Genomic DNA, 16,277 nt, shown 5'->3' on the forward strand with positions numbered 1-16,277 from the left:
TCAGTTACTCCCATTAGATCAGTGTTCATGAGAACATCTGCAGGCACACATACACACTCTCTTTACACTCAGCCTTCTGCTTGCCACAGTCATAGTGCGCAGTCAGTGAATCTTCCCCAGGTGCTGACAATTAATACCTGGTTTAGCGGCAAAGATTCAGAGAGGCGTGAGCAGCCCCTCTGGCTTTCAGGTAGGTCTGATACCTTCATTTCTACCAAAGCTAAAAAATGGGAGCCTATGTTCATAAACTTTAAGGGAATGAAGATGCCACACTTTGACAGTGTGTTAGTTACAAATGGATTTGGTATCTAGATAGGGAAGGGATGAGTAGAATTTGGAAAATGTGGGGCTTTCTGTTCTCTGGCAGCTTCAGGGATTTAATTCTTAGGCCTTTAGAGCACTATTATTAATCTTAGTACATAAATCGTTATCTGGCCTAAGTATAGGAAGGAAGATCTAATCCTGCTTTTACTGCCAGCAAAAATAAAATAATGTATGCCTCAAACCTGATTAACAGTGCAAGATAGTGTTATTCACACATTAAATGCCTGAAGTTACTTACATGAGGTTACCTGCTACTCTGGAGCAATCAGGAAAACATGGCCAGCACGGATCAGCAAGATTTAATGTTTCAGAGTACAGTATCTTTCTTTGGAAAAGAAAAAGTCGGTTCAGATGTGGGGAACTATAAACCCAGACCTCATACCATGAGTCCTTTTATTATACTCAACTATGCCCTAGCATCACAGTGAATAAATGAAAATCTCCCTGCTTAAGAATGTTAGCATGGGGTTGGGAAAATTGTATATATTTATTGGTCCTATATTTCTGTCCTTTACAAAGAATCTTTAATGTGTTGACCTTGAAACCTCCCTCAGCTGAAGAACACGGTCTCATTTTTTTAAATCTGTCTGTTTTATATAGCCTATTAAAAGGAAAATACTTCAGTAGGTTATTTTAGATATAGTATAATCATTCAAAAACTCTTTTTAAAAACCAAGATGTGACTAATACAGTCATATTGAAACCATGGAAGAGAAACAATAGTCTACTCAAGTGAAAAATATATTCAAGTCAATAAAGCAAAATTTCAAAAACTAAATGGGCAAAATAATGTGAAAACACTTTCCATATTCCTGTTTATTCTTTAAATGCATATATCATCTGGTTAAAGTGAGTAATCTAAAAATTACTCACACTTGAACTGTGTTCCAAGAGGAGGTAATTCATCTTAGCAGTAAGAAACTTTACCACCGTTTTTAGGGCCTTGAAATTATGAAATGAGCCCAAAGCAGGGTATCAAAGGGAAAACAGGTCAAAAGTCCTATTTCAAAAATCTTTAGGGGCCCAGACTAAGTTACAAACATGGACAATCCTCCTTACGTCTTGCCCAAGAAAATGTTTCTGTGTAATCTACAATAATCATGTTTTCACTTATAAGAAGCCAAAATTCCTAGAGCAACCTTAAAGTGAAACCAAAGGGCGACAATGAAAACATTGTTTTAAAAGCAAGTGTTCTTGAAAAATCCCACAAAGGGATTTTTCAAGTGGTAATGGAATCCATTACCACTGAATGGCTTGCCTTGTAGCTCAGAAGCAGTCACCACAGGTGTTTGAAACAAGCTGACTTTGGCTTCAGTGTTCCCCCTACCCAAATTGGAACAACTCTCTGATCATAATCACTCAGGCTGAGTGTAATCACCTACAGTTTTCTGGAGTGAGGGTCAATAAGGTCTCCTTTTACTTTCTATGAATAGCATTTTTCATAGTTGCTCAGATGCCTTCACTCATGTAGGCTTGGGTAGGCCATGATATAAATAAAACACTGCCCAGATTATTTTTAAGCAGGACAGGTTGCTGAATGTACAACTGAGGGAGAGAGGCTTGCTTTCATAACTTTGATAATAATGCTTCTCAGACACCATTTCCTCACCTGCTTTAATAACCCACCGGATAACTGTTAAAAGATCACCCCCTTAGGAGTCTCCCAAGTAGACTAAAAATAATAACTACAAGAGATTATTTAGCAGTAAATCACAGCTGATCTACAGAAATTCTTAAAGCAAAAAAAAAAAAAAGAAACCCACCAACATCTCATTAGAGTGACCAGAGATTCTAAATAGTTCAAGGAATCTTTGCAGAAGGAATAAAAATAAATTAGATAAATTATAGTACCAACTAACATTTATTGAGTGTTTATGTGCCAGGCACTGTTCTATTTGACTTACACATGCTATCCCATTTATTTCTCAAAACAACCCAGTGAATAGATACCAAGATTATCCCCATTTTACAGATAAAAATAACAGAGAGAAAAATAACTTGCCCAGGGTGGTTACACAGCAACTAAGTGTTAGAGCCTAATTTGGACTCAGAGAATTCAACTTTAGGGCCTATTTAATAAAGGTTAGACAAAGGGTGACAAAAGGAATAAAATATTAACTATCTTCTGTTAATAAATTAACTACTACCAGCACCCTCATCATATATGTTTATCCAATTCTTTTTAGTTCAAATGTTTATCTATCTATACCCATTGACCTGATTCCCAGATCCTAAAGCCCCTTCTCATCCTCTCCAACCTTATCAACTGCCATTACTGGCAGGTGCGTATGCACTAGACCTTACTTTTTGGTAAATTTTTTAAAAATCATAATAATAACTATCATCTACTGTGTGCAAATCCCTGTTCTAAGTGCTTTACGTACATTCAACTATTAATCATAACTGACATCAATATACGAGGTTGGTAAAATTATCATCTCAGTTTTCAGATGAGGAAACTGAGGCACACAGAAGTTAAAGAACTTGCCCAAAGTCATGTAGTTAGTGGCAGAGCCAGGATTTGAATCCAGCCAGTAAGCATTCAGAGTCCATACTCTTAGCCATTGTTTATACCGCTTTTGAACCACATTAAGAATTAACTCTTAAAAGTCAAGTATTCTGTACTATTTTGTTTCCTTTAATATTTGGTGCACAGGACTTCACACTGCAAACAGGCAGTGTATTCCACATCTCTCTAAGGTAAACAATAATAAAATAGAAATTTATCAAGCTTCCTTCATCTAGTAAATATTCTTTTTGTTGTAACACAAGTATGAAATCCTGAATAATTCAAACATTTCGCTTCTTAGTCCCTGCTTTCTTACTACAGAATTATTAAAGAATTACCTAAAAGTTTTTGGACTGGAAAGATGTGAAAAAGCCACTAACTCTATTTTCCTAGAATGAAGATGAAAAGGAGATGTGTTTAGGAACCTTCTCTGCTTCCCTAAAAGAACCCTAAAAACAGTAGTAAAAACAGTGAAGAAAACAAAGGGCCTTTTGTATTTCAATTACTAAATGTAGAAGTGGTAAAAATCATTAACAGGCAATGTCTCCCCTGCACTCGAGGGATTCAAAGACCCATCTTTCTGTTCTGTAAGACAGTCACGGCTTTTGTAACCTCGGTGACCCCTTCAACCTCCCGCCCCAAGCACCTCCGAGGTCCTCAGGGGTGTAATTTTGAGTCGCGCTCCTAAGCATCCAGACAGGCAGGACACAGTAACGACATCTCTGCCCGGAGTCCCTTCAGACTGCGGTCTCCAGGCAACCGCACTCCAACAGAAGCAGTTGTGCTTCCTACCGGGTCACCTGTTCAAAAGTCCCCAGGAGAGGCTCCAACAATACCAGGGTAGCGGTTTGCCCGACACCGCTCCGGGCGCTGCAGCCTTCCGGCAACCCGGATGTTGGGTCGGTGTAGCCACTCTCACCTCCCATTCCCTAGTTTTCCTCCTTGGCTCCCATCTAGTCACTTCGCACCTTCCGGTAGTCTTTATTCAGAGACACATTCCAGGAGTCCCCTCTCCCAGAGCAACAAAGACAGATTTCCAAAGCGACACATTCCCGGATTCTTGGGAAATGTGGTTCTTTCAGCTGACGCGTGGTGACTCTTTAAGGAAAAGGACTACAATTCCCAGAAATCCTAGGGAGAATAGTTCGTGGCTAAAACATGTCCCAGCTCCTTGGATGGCAAGGCAGTAAAGGTTCTGTGGCTCTTTACTGACCTAACTCCTTGGATTTTCCTCATTCAGTCCCACTGCAAGCGTGTGGGAGGACTTTTAAAAAATGCTATTTACATGTGAAGGAATCTAAATACGATGATTTATATGAAGCGATCTCTAAGTAATTTTATTTTATAATTCTTTCAGACAAAAATCTACATGCCATCAGAAAATATGTCTCTGCAGATGGTAACAGTAAGTAATAACATAGCCTTAATTCAACCAGGCTTCTCACTGATGAATTTTGATGGACAAGTTTTCTTCTTTGGCCAAAAAGGCTGGCCCAAAAGATCCTGCCCCACTGGAGTTTTCCACTTGGATGTAAAGCATAACCATGTCAAACTGAAGCCTACAATTTTCTCTAAGGATTCCTGCTACCTCCCTCCTCTTCGCTACCCAGCTACTTGCACATTCAAAGGCAACTTGGAGTCTGAAAAGCATCAATACATCATCCATGGAGGGAAAACACCAAACAATGAGCTTTCAGATAAGATTTATGTCATGTCTATTGTTTGCAAGAACAACAAAAGGGTTACTTTTCGCTGCACAGAGAAAGACTTGGTCGGCGATGTTCCTGAAGCCAGATATGGTCATTCCATTAATGTGGTGTATAGCCGAGGGAAAAGTATGGGTGTTCTCTTTGGAGGACGCTCATACATGCCTTCTACCCACAGAACCACAGAAAAATGGAATAGTGTAGCTGACTGCCTGCCCCATGTTTTCCTGGTGGATTTTGAATTTGGGTGTGCTACATCATACATTCTTCCAGAACTTCAGGATGGGCTATCTTTTCATGTCTCTATTGCCAAAAATGATACCATCTATATTTTAGGAGGACATTCACTTGCCAATAATATCCGGCCTGCCAACCTGTACAGAATAAGGGTTGATCTTCCCTTGGGTAGCCCAGCTGTGAATTGCACAGTCTTGCCAGGAGGAATCTCTGTCTCCAGTGCAATCCTGACTCAAACTAACAAGGATGAATTTGTTATTGTTGGTGGATATCAGCTTGAAAACCAAAAAAGAATGATCTGCAACATAATCTCTTTAGAGGACAACAAGATAGAAATTCGTGAGATGGAGACCCCAGATTGGACCCCAGACATTAAGCACAGCAAGATATGGTTTGGAAGCAACATGGGAAATGGAACTGTTTTTCTTGGCATACCAGGAGACAATAAACAAGTTGTTTCAGAAGCATTCTATTTCTATACATTGAAATGTGCTGAAGATGATACGAATGAAGAGCAAACAACATTCACAAACAGTCAGACATCAACAGAAGATCCAGGGGATTCCACTCCCTTTGAAGACTCCGAAGAATTTTGTTTCAGTGCAGAAGCAAATAGTTTTGATGGTGATGATGAATTTGACACCTATAATGAAGATGATGAAGAAGATGAGTCTGAGACAGGCTACTGGATTACATGCTGCCCTACTTGTGACGTGGATATCAACACTTGGGTGCCATTCTATTCAACCGAGCTGAATAAACCCGCCATGATCTACTGTTCTCATGGGGATGGGCACTGGGTCCATGCTCAGTGCATGGATCTGGCAGAACGCACGCTCATCCATCTGTCAGCAGGAAGCAACAAGTATTACTGCAATGAGCATGTGGAGATAGCAAGAGCTCTACACACTCCCCAAAGAGTCCTACCCTTAAAAAAGCCTCCAATGAAATCCCTCCGTAAAAAAGGTTCTGGAAAAATCTTGACTCCTGCCAAGAAATCCTTTCTTAGAAGGTTGTTTGATTAGTTTTGCAGAAGCCTTTCAGATTCAGGTATATGGAACTTCTGAACCTATTTTAAAAATCATAACATTGATTTTAAAAATATGTTTTTATTTTTGTTTATTTTAAATGCCTATGTTTTCTTTTAGTTACATGAATTAAGGGCCAGAAAAATGTGTTTATAATGCAATGATAAATAAAGTCACTCTAGAACCTATACATTTTGAAAATATTTTACCCGAATACTCAATTTACTAATTTATTCTTAACTGAGAATTTCTGATCTGACTCTTTTTTATTCACCAAAACTTAAACACCCAGAAGCAGTAATAATCATCAAGGTATGTTTATATTTCTTATATGAGTCTTGGTAACAAATAACCTATAGAGTGGTTATGACAAATTTAGCCAATAATGAAATTAACACACAAAAGAATTAATTATTTTGTGCAATGTAACAATTCAGCAGTTGGCCAAAACTTAAAAGCAAGATCAACTACATCCCACATCAGTGTTCTTTATATACATTCAAGCAACCCCTTGGGTTATGCTTATGAACAACTTAGTTCCTCATAGATTTACAGATGTAGATATAAATATAAATATACATATACATATGGATAGATAATGTTCTCCACGACATGAACGAAGAAATAAAGAATTTACATCAAGTTTGATATGTTTTCTTGAATTATTTGTGTGCATTTTCTTTAAGGATTTCCCCTCCCCATTATATGATGTATGAATGATGTGCCAAAGTCAGTCATTTTAACTAATTATTTGTGGGCATTTTCATGGAAAATTGAAGCCCATTGCTCTTAGTACTCTGGAAAAAGGAAATGAGTAAGAATACAATAAGAAAGGCCCACCAAATAAATCTCGTGGAGAATAATAATATTGATTATTTCCCAAAATAATATGTTAGAATTTCATCGCATTTACAGGCAGAAGATTTAAATAGAGGAAAAGAAATTTATTTGTGTGCGTGTGTGTGTAGTTAACATGTGGAGATTGCTGCCAGTGAATATTATAAAATCAGTGATCTTGCCAAGGTTTAATTAGACACTCGCTAGGATGAAACTAGTTGAAATGACTGTTAATTTTAAGGTTTCAAGACATCGGTTGATAGCTAGATTACCTTAAAAACAAATTTCTTTCCTCCTGGAATATTTTCCTGAAAAAAAAAAAACATTTTTCTGGAAAAACCTTAACTTAAGAGCTTCAGCCACAGTTACAGTGAAGACTCTTACTCTTCACTGAAAGGCTACAGTGTGTAAGGTACAACTAGCAAATTTAGGGGAAACATGAATTATACAAGAGATGAAACGCTGAAGCACAAGTTCTTCTGCTGACAGTTCCATGTGCCAGATACTGAAGTTAATTTTGATAAACTGAATTATGTTCACTCTGTTTCAATAACGTTGCTCGCTGAATATTCCTGTTGAACAATTGTTGCATGTTGATTTGGTCTTTTGTTGTTTCCATCACCTACGTAAAAATAATAAAATATAAAAATCTTCTGTTTATATTGATTTACTCAAATTATTAAGATATGTTACCTAAATAAAGGCAAAATTAAACTAATTTTTTCAGGGTCAGTCCACTTTGATTTTTTTTCTATTTGTTAGTAGAAAATGGCACAAGTTGGAGCGAAAATATGCTTTACAGAGTCCAAAGGTGAAATTTCCCCAAGGAGTAGGTATATTCTGTCTTCTTGATTTGTCTGCAGTGATTCGGTGGCTAAAGAATTATTACCACATATTTATTTTGTAGCCAACGAATCCAGATATGGTAATCTAAGTGATTCAATTGTGAACTCACTGAGTTTCTTAGTCAAACTCAGATCTCACCAGCATAGCTGCTTTTGGGGGAGGGTGTGTGTGTGTGTGTGTGTGTGTGTGTGTGTGTGTGTGTGTGTCAACAGCATGCAAATTGGTTATACAGATTATATATTTGAGTAAAATTAAGTCTTTTTTATGTCATCTCAGCAATCAGTTTATTCTATGTGACTTTAAGATAATGTCGTTGCTTTTCTAATAAGCTAATGCAAACATTCAAATGAGCCACGTTAGAAAAGCAGACACCTATTTCAGCAATATTGCCTTTGCCAAAAATGTTTCAGGGACTCACATTTCAATCAATCACTTTCAGAATCCATGGTTCATTCCCTTGAAGATGTTCAACAGCTGTACCTCTTTCTTCATTAAAGATGGATTTAATTTCTGGAAACAGATAAGTGTCATTTGAAATCCAGCAGAGTGAGATTTTCACATTACACTACCACTTTAGGTCAAAAACAAAGTGTGAATACAAGCTAACAAAATGGATTTTCTGATATGGCTTATGAATGGGTTTTAAAGGAAAGTCCCAAAATTGTTTGCACAAGACTACAGGAGTAGTATCAGGAAATAAGTATATGGCTTCCCAAGGTAATCATTTCAGGTGATTATACAAGTCTGTAAGTACAGGTGAGTTCAATGTTTTAGGGGAAAGGGAAAGTATAAAGAAAAAGAAATTGTTATTCCAAAGGCTCTGGGGAGAGATGAAGCTTGTCACATTTGAAGAACTGAAAGGTCAGCCTGGTTAAAACACAGTAAACAAGTAGGGGTGGAATGGCATGAGCCCAGAGAGCCTGGCAGGGCCTAGGGATCCAATTTTTCATCAGTAAAATAAAATCACTAAGGGCCAAGCACATTATTATAAACTGAAAAATAATGTATACTCTTGTTATATGTGTATTCAAAAACATAGTTTCATTATTCTCTATCATTGTGAAATAAATGCAGACACTGAGTAAAAATTATTTAAGAGGGTATTTGCCAGAGATTTTACCATAATAAACATACATAACACACACTCCAACTGACAAATACAAAATCTAGACCACACATCATCAAGGACTACATAAAAATATTTTAGGTAGCCTAAGTTCTATTCACTCTTTATATCCTAGTTTAGATACCTCCTCCCTCTAGAAGACTTCTCTGAACCCCACTATCTTTTACAGCTTAAATACTCAGGGTGCAAGAAATAAACTTGGCTGTATTTTTCTCTAACTCAGCTTACATACTATTATGAATCTCTTTGACTGTATGCTGGAAATATAATTTCAACAATTTTAGAGTTCTACCTATCTTCACCCAACTTTTCATCCACGTTCCAGGGAGAAATATAATGCTGAGTTGTCAGGAGAGGGGTGATGAAAGGTGAAGTATCCGGTGCTTAGGGTCATCTTTGCTCCTCATCAACTTCAGCTACAGCATCCATCGCCATTATCAGACTTGGAGGATGATCCTGAATTGCAGCTCAGTCTTCACTGCAGGTCGTCCTTATGTCTAGCCCTCTCTAAGCTGCTTTCTGGTCTCTAGTGAGCTAACATGATGACAAGGAGATCATTCTGCCTCTTCCTTTCCCAGCATGGCCACAGTTCTCTGTTTGGGACCATCTAGGAACTTGTTTATTTCTGTACCTTTCTTGTGCACATCCTACTACTGTTGCAGCTTTCTGGACCACAGATTCTCGTCCAAACTATCACTGGCTAAACACACATCACCAACATTTCACCTCTGGATGTTACTTGTTTCCTAAGCTCTGTCACGGAATATGCACATCCCCACTGCTCCCAACTCCCAGAAACGAATCTGGGATTCCTAGTGCTCTCTCCAACTCCACAGCTCAGCCCAAGGTATATGGTATGAAGAATTCTTTTCCCTGGGACCCACACTGTCTGCTCACTCCATCTTTGTCTCAAATTCACTTCTCAAAAATCTTTATCTAGGCATGGAAACAGTTTCTTGTCATGTTGCTTACCAAATACATGTCGATTGCGTGAAAGAATGACTATTGAATGACTGAGGGTGTGACAGAATAGCTCTTACTCATCAGATACTCTTCAAAACATAATGCTAATATTTTCCATTTTTTTCCATTTCCCCATGAAGCATAGACTATTTTTCCTTTTTCTTTTTTCTTTTTCTTTCTTTTTTTAGATTTCTTTCTTTTTTTAAGATATGGAGTATCACTCCGTCACACAGGCTAGAGTTCAGTGGCGCCATCATGACTCTCTGCAACCTCTAACTCCTAGGCTCAAGAAATCCTCCTACCTCAGCTCCCAAGTAGCTAGAGCTTCAGGTGCATACCACCATCCCCAGCTAATTGTTTTATTTTTTGCAGAGATGGGGTCTCCATATCTTCCCCAGACTAATCTTGAACTCCTGGCCTCAAGCAATCCTCCTGTCTCAGCCTCCTAAAGCACTAGGGTTATAGGAATAAGCCACTGCACCAGCTTCCTAAGCATAGACTTTTCACACTCAAATCTTGGATAAAAGAAAGATCTAGGAGGAAAACTAGTCAAGTACTATCTAGCAGTATTATACAACACAGAGTCCATCACATCCTCCTTGGTGCTGCTTCAACGCCTTGTAATTATTTCTGTTGTTACACCTAAATGAGTTAAAAACTACTACTTGGTAAGTATTCTAAGTGTCTGGCTCTTCCAACCAACTATGAGTTTCATGAATACTAGAACAATGTTTTTATAATTTTTATGTCAAGTACTTAACATAATGCCTGGTATACCTTAGGTAACGTGTTGTTAAGCTGAATTTAATTAAATACGTTACTGAGTTGTATCTGACTTTTATTGTGAGTAACCCAAGTGATGTATACTTTTTCTAGCATAACACTAATTGTACTTTGCTACATTTGTTATAACTACTTATAACTTATCTTTTCTTCCTTTTATCTCTTAGTTCCATCATGACAGAGATCTTAATTATTTATTATTGAATCTCCAACATCCAGCAGAGTGACTACTGCTAAACATACATGTGTTTATACAGATATGGCATATATATATATACACACACATATATACACACACACATACACACACACACACACACACAAAAAGGGAGAGAGACAGTAAAAACTTAAAGCAACTAAAGAAGCAAGGGATATGAGCTTAAAGGAAACCAACAAACTTCTGGCTGATGGCAAAGGTAAGAATAAGAAAATATGTGTTAGGGTAATTAACACTAGCTGCAATAACGAAAACTCTCAAACACTTCAGTAAGTCATTTAAAGTTTATTTCTTGCTCACGGAAAATCCAATGCAGGTGTTCTTATCAGGTTATTCACCTGAGTGACTCTCCTCCAAGATTTGTCTCAGGGATCCAGGCTTTTTCTCTTTGGCAACTCTAACATCTCTATCTCCATCATGTGTCCTCAAGACTTCAGATACAAAAAGAATAAAAGAAAGAAAGAGAAAGAGAAAATGTGGGGAAGGCACATTCACTTGTAAATATTTCAGCCTGCAAATGATACATCATTTTCTCTGACTTTCATTGGCAAAAGCTAGTCACATGGCCCCACCTAGATCCAAGAAGGCTGGGAAATGTAGTTTAACTATGTGTCTATAAAAGGGAATTGTAAGTGTCAAGCATTTAGCCAGCATCTAACACAGTAGACATTTTAAACATTCCAGCTGCAATAGCCCCATTTGCCCTGAAATAGTAATGAAAGGTACTAGAATGGTTCTTGTAGGCTACAAACAAAAGTACGTGCTGTGTGATACGGTTTGGCTCTGTCCACACCCAATTCTCATCTTGAATCCCCATGTGTTATGGGAGGAACTGGTGGGAGGTAATTGAATCATAGAGCAGGTCTTTCCCTTGCTTTTCTCATGATAGTGAATAAGTCTCACAAGATTTGATGGTTCTATAAGGCGGAGTTTCCCTGCACAAACTCTCTCTTTGCCTGCTGCCATCCATGTATAAGACATGACTTGCTCCTGATTTCCTTCTGCCATGATTGTGAGGCCTCCCCAGCCATGTGGAACTGTAAGTCCATTAAATGCTTTTTCCTGTATAAATTACCCAGTCTCAGGTATGTCTTTATCAGCAGTGTGAAAATGGACTAATATACAACCTGTGCATACTCATTGCCACTGCTTTTATTACCTTTTATTACCTTTTGCAACCTCCTAACTGGTCTCTCTGCCTTTGCCTTGTCTCCTTCCAGTCCTCTAACTGTGCTGAAATGACAGCGAACATTCAAAAATAAAAGTCTGATGTTTCATTGATGAAAACTCTTCAGTGGCTTCCCATCTTCCATGAGAAAAAAAAAAATCCAAATGCCTCATTATGGCAAGATATGACTCTGTAGGCCATCCTTCCCTTCTACGCACACCCCTTGTACTTACTCTCTATCAATGCTGGAAATCCTCCACCTGAAAAGTCCATCTTCCTGGTTAATAACTATCATCTTTCAAGATTTAGTTGTTCTCTGTAAAGCCTTTGGTTTAAAAAGTGTGGAATACTCAACCTTCTATCCAAACCATCACTTTTCATAGCACCTATCAACTTATAAACATTTATGTATATGCCAGATCTTCAAATAGAGAAGCTATTTGAAAATAGGCTTCTTAAAAGAAAGTTTCTTTCTCAGTTGCATGTTCGTAACAGAAGGCATAGAGTCTCGTACATTATAGTTGCTCAATGAATGTTCATTGAATTAAATTAAGTTCCATCTATAAGGACTGAAATTTATTCACTTCTGCAGCTATTGTCTTACTATCTTTCTGATTCTTTAATACATGAAAGAGGAGCTGTGGAAATAAATTATGTGTTCTAAATATCTTGATCAATTAAAATATCTCACAGAACTTGGAAATCAAAAGTACAGCAAAATTCACAGAAAGTGATGAGCTCTTAGGTTATATTTATTCTCCTTTCTGGTGAAAAGAGTTCACACAGTATTAGAATAGATATCACGGTAAATTTTGATAGAATAGACAGCCGTTGCAATACACAGTGACAAGAATTCCACATTACTTACATGCCACAAAATTCCACTCTAGCATAGAATATTGCTTTTTGGCTTGGACTTCACCATAGATGATAATACATTTTCCAAACCTAATTCTGTCAAGAAACATCTAACATTGCACACTTACTTCTAAGAAAACCAATTCCTCACCCTGTCTCCAGATATCAATCCAAAAAAAATGTGTGTATTCACTTAAATCACAATTTGTGAGAATAGAAAAGAAAAGTTATCAATACTACTCCTTTTAAGAGGATGGTTAAGAATAAAAATCTCCTGAATCCATGGCTCAATTCCTCTCCCAGTAGGCTTATTCAGGGTATACATCAGTCAGCATTTATTGAAAATCCAAGATTGACATTAAATATTATGAGACCTGCAAAAGAAATATAAAACATAAGCCTCACCTTTAGTGAATTTATACTCCCACTATAGAATGGGGAAAAGTGGCAGGACAAGAGAGTTGTGGACAATAAAATAATAGACTCAAATTTGAAACTGTGTAGTCCAGGCTGTCCGTGCAATAACAGTTCATTTTTTTCTTTAACGTGGGATATACTGGGAAAATTAAGAAATTGGGCTAAAATATTTCCAAATTTCCTTTGTTTTCTTTAGACCTGCTGAAGGGATGTCGTGATCAAGATAACTGGAAATGTAGAAAAGACTATTTGAAATGCTATGCAAAATGTATAGTGATAACTTAAAAGAGGCAGGGTTTGTGTGTGTGCAAAAGATGGCTAAATCATCAATTTTCAATTATGAAAAAGTTTCAGTTTCTTGAGGAAAAGATGAAAAAATGTCTATGTGAGATTAGGTATTTATTTAGACCTGGATCAGACCTCAGTATAAAAATAATTTGCAGGTCTTGGCCTCCAAGTAAGTTGGTATGTATTTTACGATGGTACAAATACGTTGTCATCATCAAAAAGAAGAAAAAGATTATATAAAGGCCAAAAGGGGGAAAAAAGAAAATTTCCAAAGAAAGAAGGAAAAAAGTCAGGGAAAGAAACACTGACTTCATGAAAAAAAAAAAAAATGAGGCTACCAAGGACAGAGAACCTTCCTTCATCTCCTCCTGCCTAGAGTTGGGCACAGTCATCTAAAGAAGTGAGACAAGTGAATCAGTAGGCAGGTATCATTGAGGAGAAAAAAAATGCTTGAAATTGCTACCCCATCATTTAGCTTCGTTTGCATAACCCTTCTCAAACTTGGATCAATTCCTTCATACTTTATATCTTCCAAAAGTATTTCACTCGTGCCCCACTGCTGTTGTGGTGTGGATTGTCTCATTGGCCCGCCTCAAACTCTTCAGTGGTTTTTTCCTTTGCACTTCTGATAGCACTCAAGTCCATTGGGTCCTGCATTATGAAACCTCTGCCTGCTTCTCCAGAGCAGCTCCTCCTTCAGGTGGCTCCTGAACATTTATCTTCCTTCAGTTCTTAAACACTGACAATTGCTCTCCCATCACAGAGTCTTTCCACAGACTAACTTTACTCCAGGTCTCTCACTCCAGGTAACCTACCTGACCTCATCCACTCATTTTCCCAGTCTCCACTAAAAAGTTCCTTCTTCCTAGATGCTTTCTCTGATACCGCAGGTTAAATTCTATTGTCCTATTGTACTTCATACTGCACCTATGGTGCTCTGATCACATTTAGTGTTTTTCCTTCATGACACCTACTAGAGCGTGTGGCAGTGCATTTAGAGCCCTATTGTTGATTTGAAGTCTATCTCTCCCCAGCTGTTTGTGAGCAGAAACCGTCTATGTTCTTCACCACTGTATCTCCTCTGCCAAGCCCACATTGCCCACAAAAGGCATCCTACAAATATGTATTTAATATATAGGCTGAAGTAACTAGAAAGGGTGAGAAGGATGCAGACTTTACCTGGGTCTTAAAAGGTAAGAAGGTGCTACATTCTGAAAGGTAGAGGTAGCATTCAAATATTCAAATGTTTAAAAACCCAGGTCCGGAGGCCTCCAGCAGTGCTGTGAGTTACTTGCTGGATTGTGGAGTGATCCCCAGTTCCTGAAAGATAGAGGAGGGCTGTGAGAGTAGCAAAAGAGCACTTGGGTCTTGGGCCACAGGCTATTTACCTACAAATACAAACATATTTCAATATTTTTAAAAAATGGTATAGCTGTAGAGAGACAGCCAGACTGAATCTCAGCCCTGACTGGAAGGGAGCTAGGAAACGTCCAGCTAAGGTGGGTCTATGGTACTTAAAAATGTGTGGATGTGGCTCTGCCATTTTCTAGCTGAGGTAAGCTTCAGTTATTTCAAGTGTAACATGGAGAAAATAGGAGTATCCACTTCAAAAAGATCAAATAAGAAAATTTATGCAAAGTGGTTAGCACACAAAAAAGTTTGGTAAATGATAGCTATTATTACTATTATTTATTATTATTATTAAAAGCACTGACTAAAAGCACTCGGACTGTAGCCAGTTCTGCCATTTTCTGAGTGACGCTGGAAAAGTCAACAACTCTGACCAAAATTTTGAGCATATAAGTGATGCTGTTCGGATGTTTGTTCCTCCAAATCTCACCTTGAAATGTAATCCCCAGTGTTGGAAGTAGAACCTGGTGAAAGGTGATTGGATCCCGGCAACAGATCCCTCACGAATGGCTTGGTGCTCTCCTCATGATAATGAGCAAGTTCTTGCTCTAAAAGTTCATGCAAGATCTGATTGTTTAAAGTGTGGAGCACCTTACTCCCACCCTTGCTCCCACTTTCAGTATGTGACACCAGTGTCATGCTTTCTGTACAACCTGTAGAACTGTGAGCCAAATAAACCTCTTTTCTTTATAAATTATCAAGTCTCAGATGTTTCTTTATAGCAATGCAAGAATGGCCCCATACAGAAAATTGTTAACAAGGAGTAGGACATTGCTATAAAGATACCTGAAAATGTGGAAGTGGCTTTGGAACCGGGTAACAGGCGGAGGTTAAAATTGGAAGAGCCTGGAGGGTTCAGAAGAAGATAGGAAAATGAGGGAAAGTTTGTAACTTATTAGAGACTGGTTAAATGGTTACGATCAAAATGCTGATAGAGATATGGATAGTGAAGGGTAGGCTAATGAGGTCTCAGAGGGAAATGAGGAAGCTACTGGGAACTGGAGTAAAGGTCACCTGTGTTATTCCTTAGCAAAGAGCTTGGCTGCATTGTGTTCACATCCTAGAGATCAGTGAAGGTTGAACTTAAGGGTGATGACTTAGGGTATCTAGTAGAAGAAATTTCTATGCACCAAAGTATTTAAGATGTAGCCTGGCTGCTTATAACAGCCTAAGATCAAATACAGGTGCAAAGGAATGACTTAAATTTGGAATTTATATTTAAAATGATAGCAGAATGTAAAAGTTTGGAAAATTTGCAGCTTGACTTTGTGATAAAGGAGGAATTCAAGCAGCTACAGAGCAACCACTGGCTACAGAGATTAGCATGACTAAAAGAAAGCCAAGTGCTACTATCCCAGACAAAGGGAAGGTCTTGAAGGCATTTCAGAGATCTTTGAGGCAACCACTCCCATCACAGGCCCAGGGCCTAGGAGGAAAGAATGGTTTTAGGGGCCAATCCCAGGGCCCTGCTACCTTGCACAGCCTTGGGACACTGCTCTCTGCATTCAGGCCACTCAGCTCCAGCTTTGGCTCAAAGGGCCCCAGATACAGTTCAGGCTG

The 16,277-nt window shown here is 38.2% G+C and overlaps 2 protein-coding genes across 12 annotated transcripts in view; one reads left to right on the top strand and one right to left on the bottom strand.

Moving 5' to 3' along the window:
- IFTA (intraflagellar transport associated protein) overlaps positions 1-3,886 on the bottom strand; it is a 59,602-nt gene extending 55,716 nt beyond the window's left edge. Inside the window, exons 1-3 of one of the 11 annotated variants that reach the window (XM_071074872.1) lie at positions 3,480-3,602; positions 3,172-3,222; positions 573-649 (exon numbers count right to left, since the gene is read on the bottom strand). The gene's annotated coding sequence lies outside the window, so the exon portion shown is untranslated. Of the gene's footprint in view, positions 1-562; positions 650-3,171; positions 3,223-3,479; positions 3,620-3,752 lie in introns of those variants that run through there. The other 10 variants (XM_024789619.2, XM_071074870.1, XM_071074867.1 and 7 more) reach the window with 10 other exon arrangements.
- Positions 26-7,355, top strand: LOC105471575 (recombination activating 2). Its single transcript, XM_011724124.3, has 2 exons — positions 26-190; positions 4,191-7,355. The coding sequence occupies exon 2, from the start codon at positions 4,203-4,205 to the stop codon at positions 5,799-5,801; it is 1,599 nt and encodes a 532-aa protein (XP_011722426.2). The 5' UTR covers positions 26-190; positions 4,191-4,202; the 3' UTR covers positions 5,802-7,355.
- The last annotated feature ends 8,922 nt before the right edge of the window (positions 7,356-16,277 follow it).

This window comes from Macaca nemestrina, chromosome 12 (assembly GCF_043159975.1).
Source record: "Macaca nemestrina isolate mMacNem1 chromosome 12, mMacNem.hap1, whole genome shotgun sequence".
Classification (NCBI taxonomy): Eukaryota; Metazoa; Chordata; class Mammalia; order Primates; family Cercopithecidae; genus Macaca; species Macaca nemestrina.

Coding starts and splice junctions, on each gene's coding strand:
- LOC105471575 (XM_011724124.3), top strand. CDS start 4,203: ATGCCATCAGAAAATATGTCTCTGCAGATGGTAACAGTAAGTAATAAC.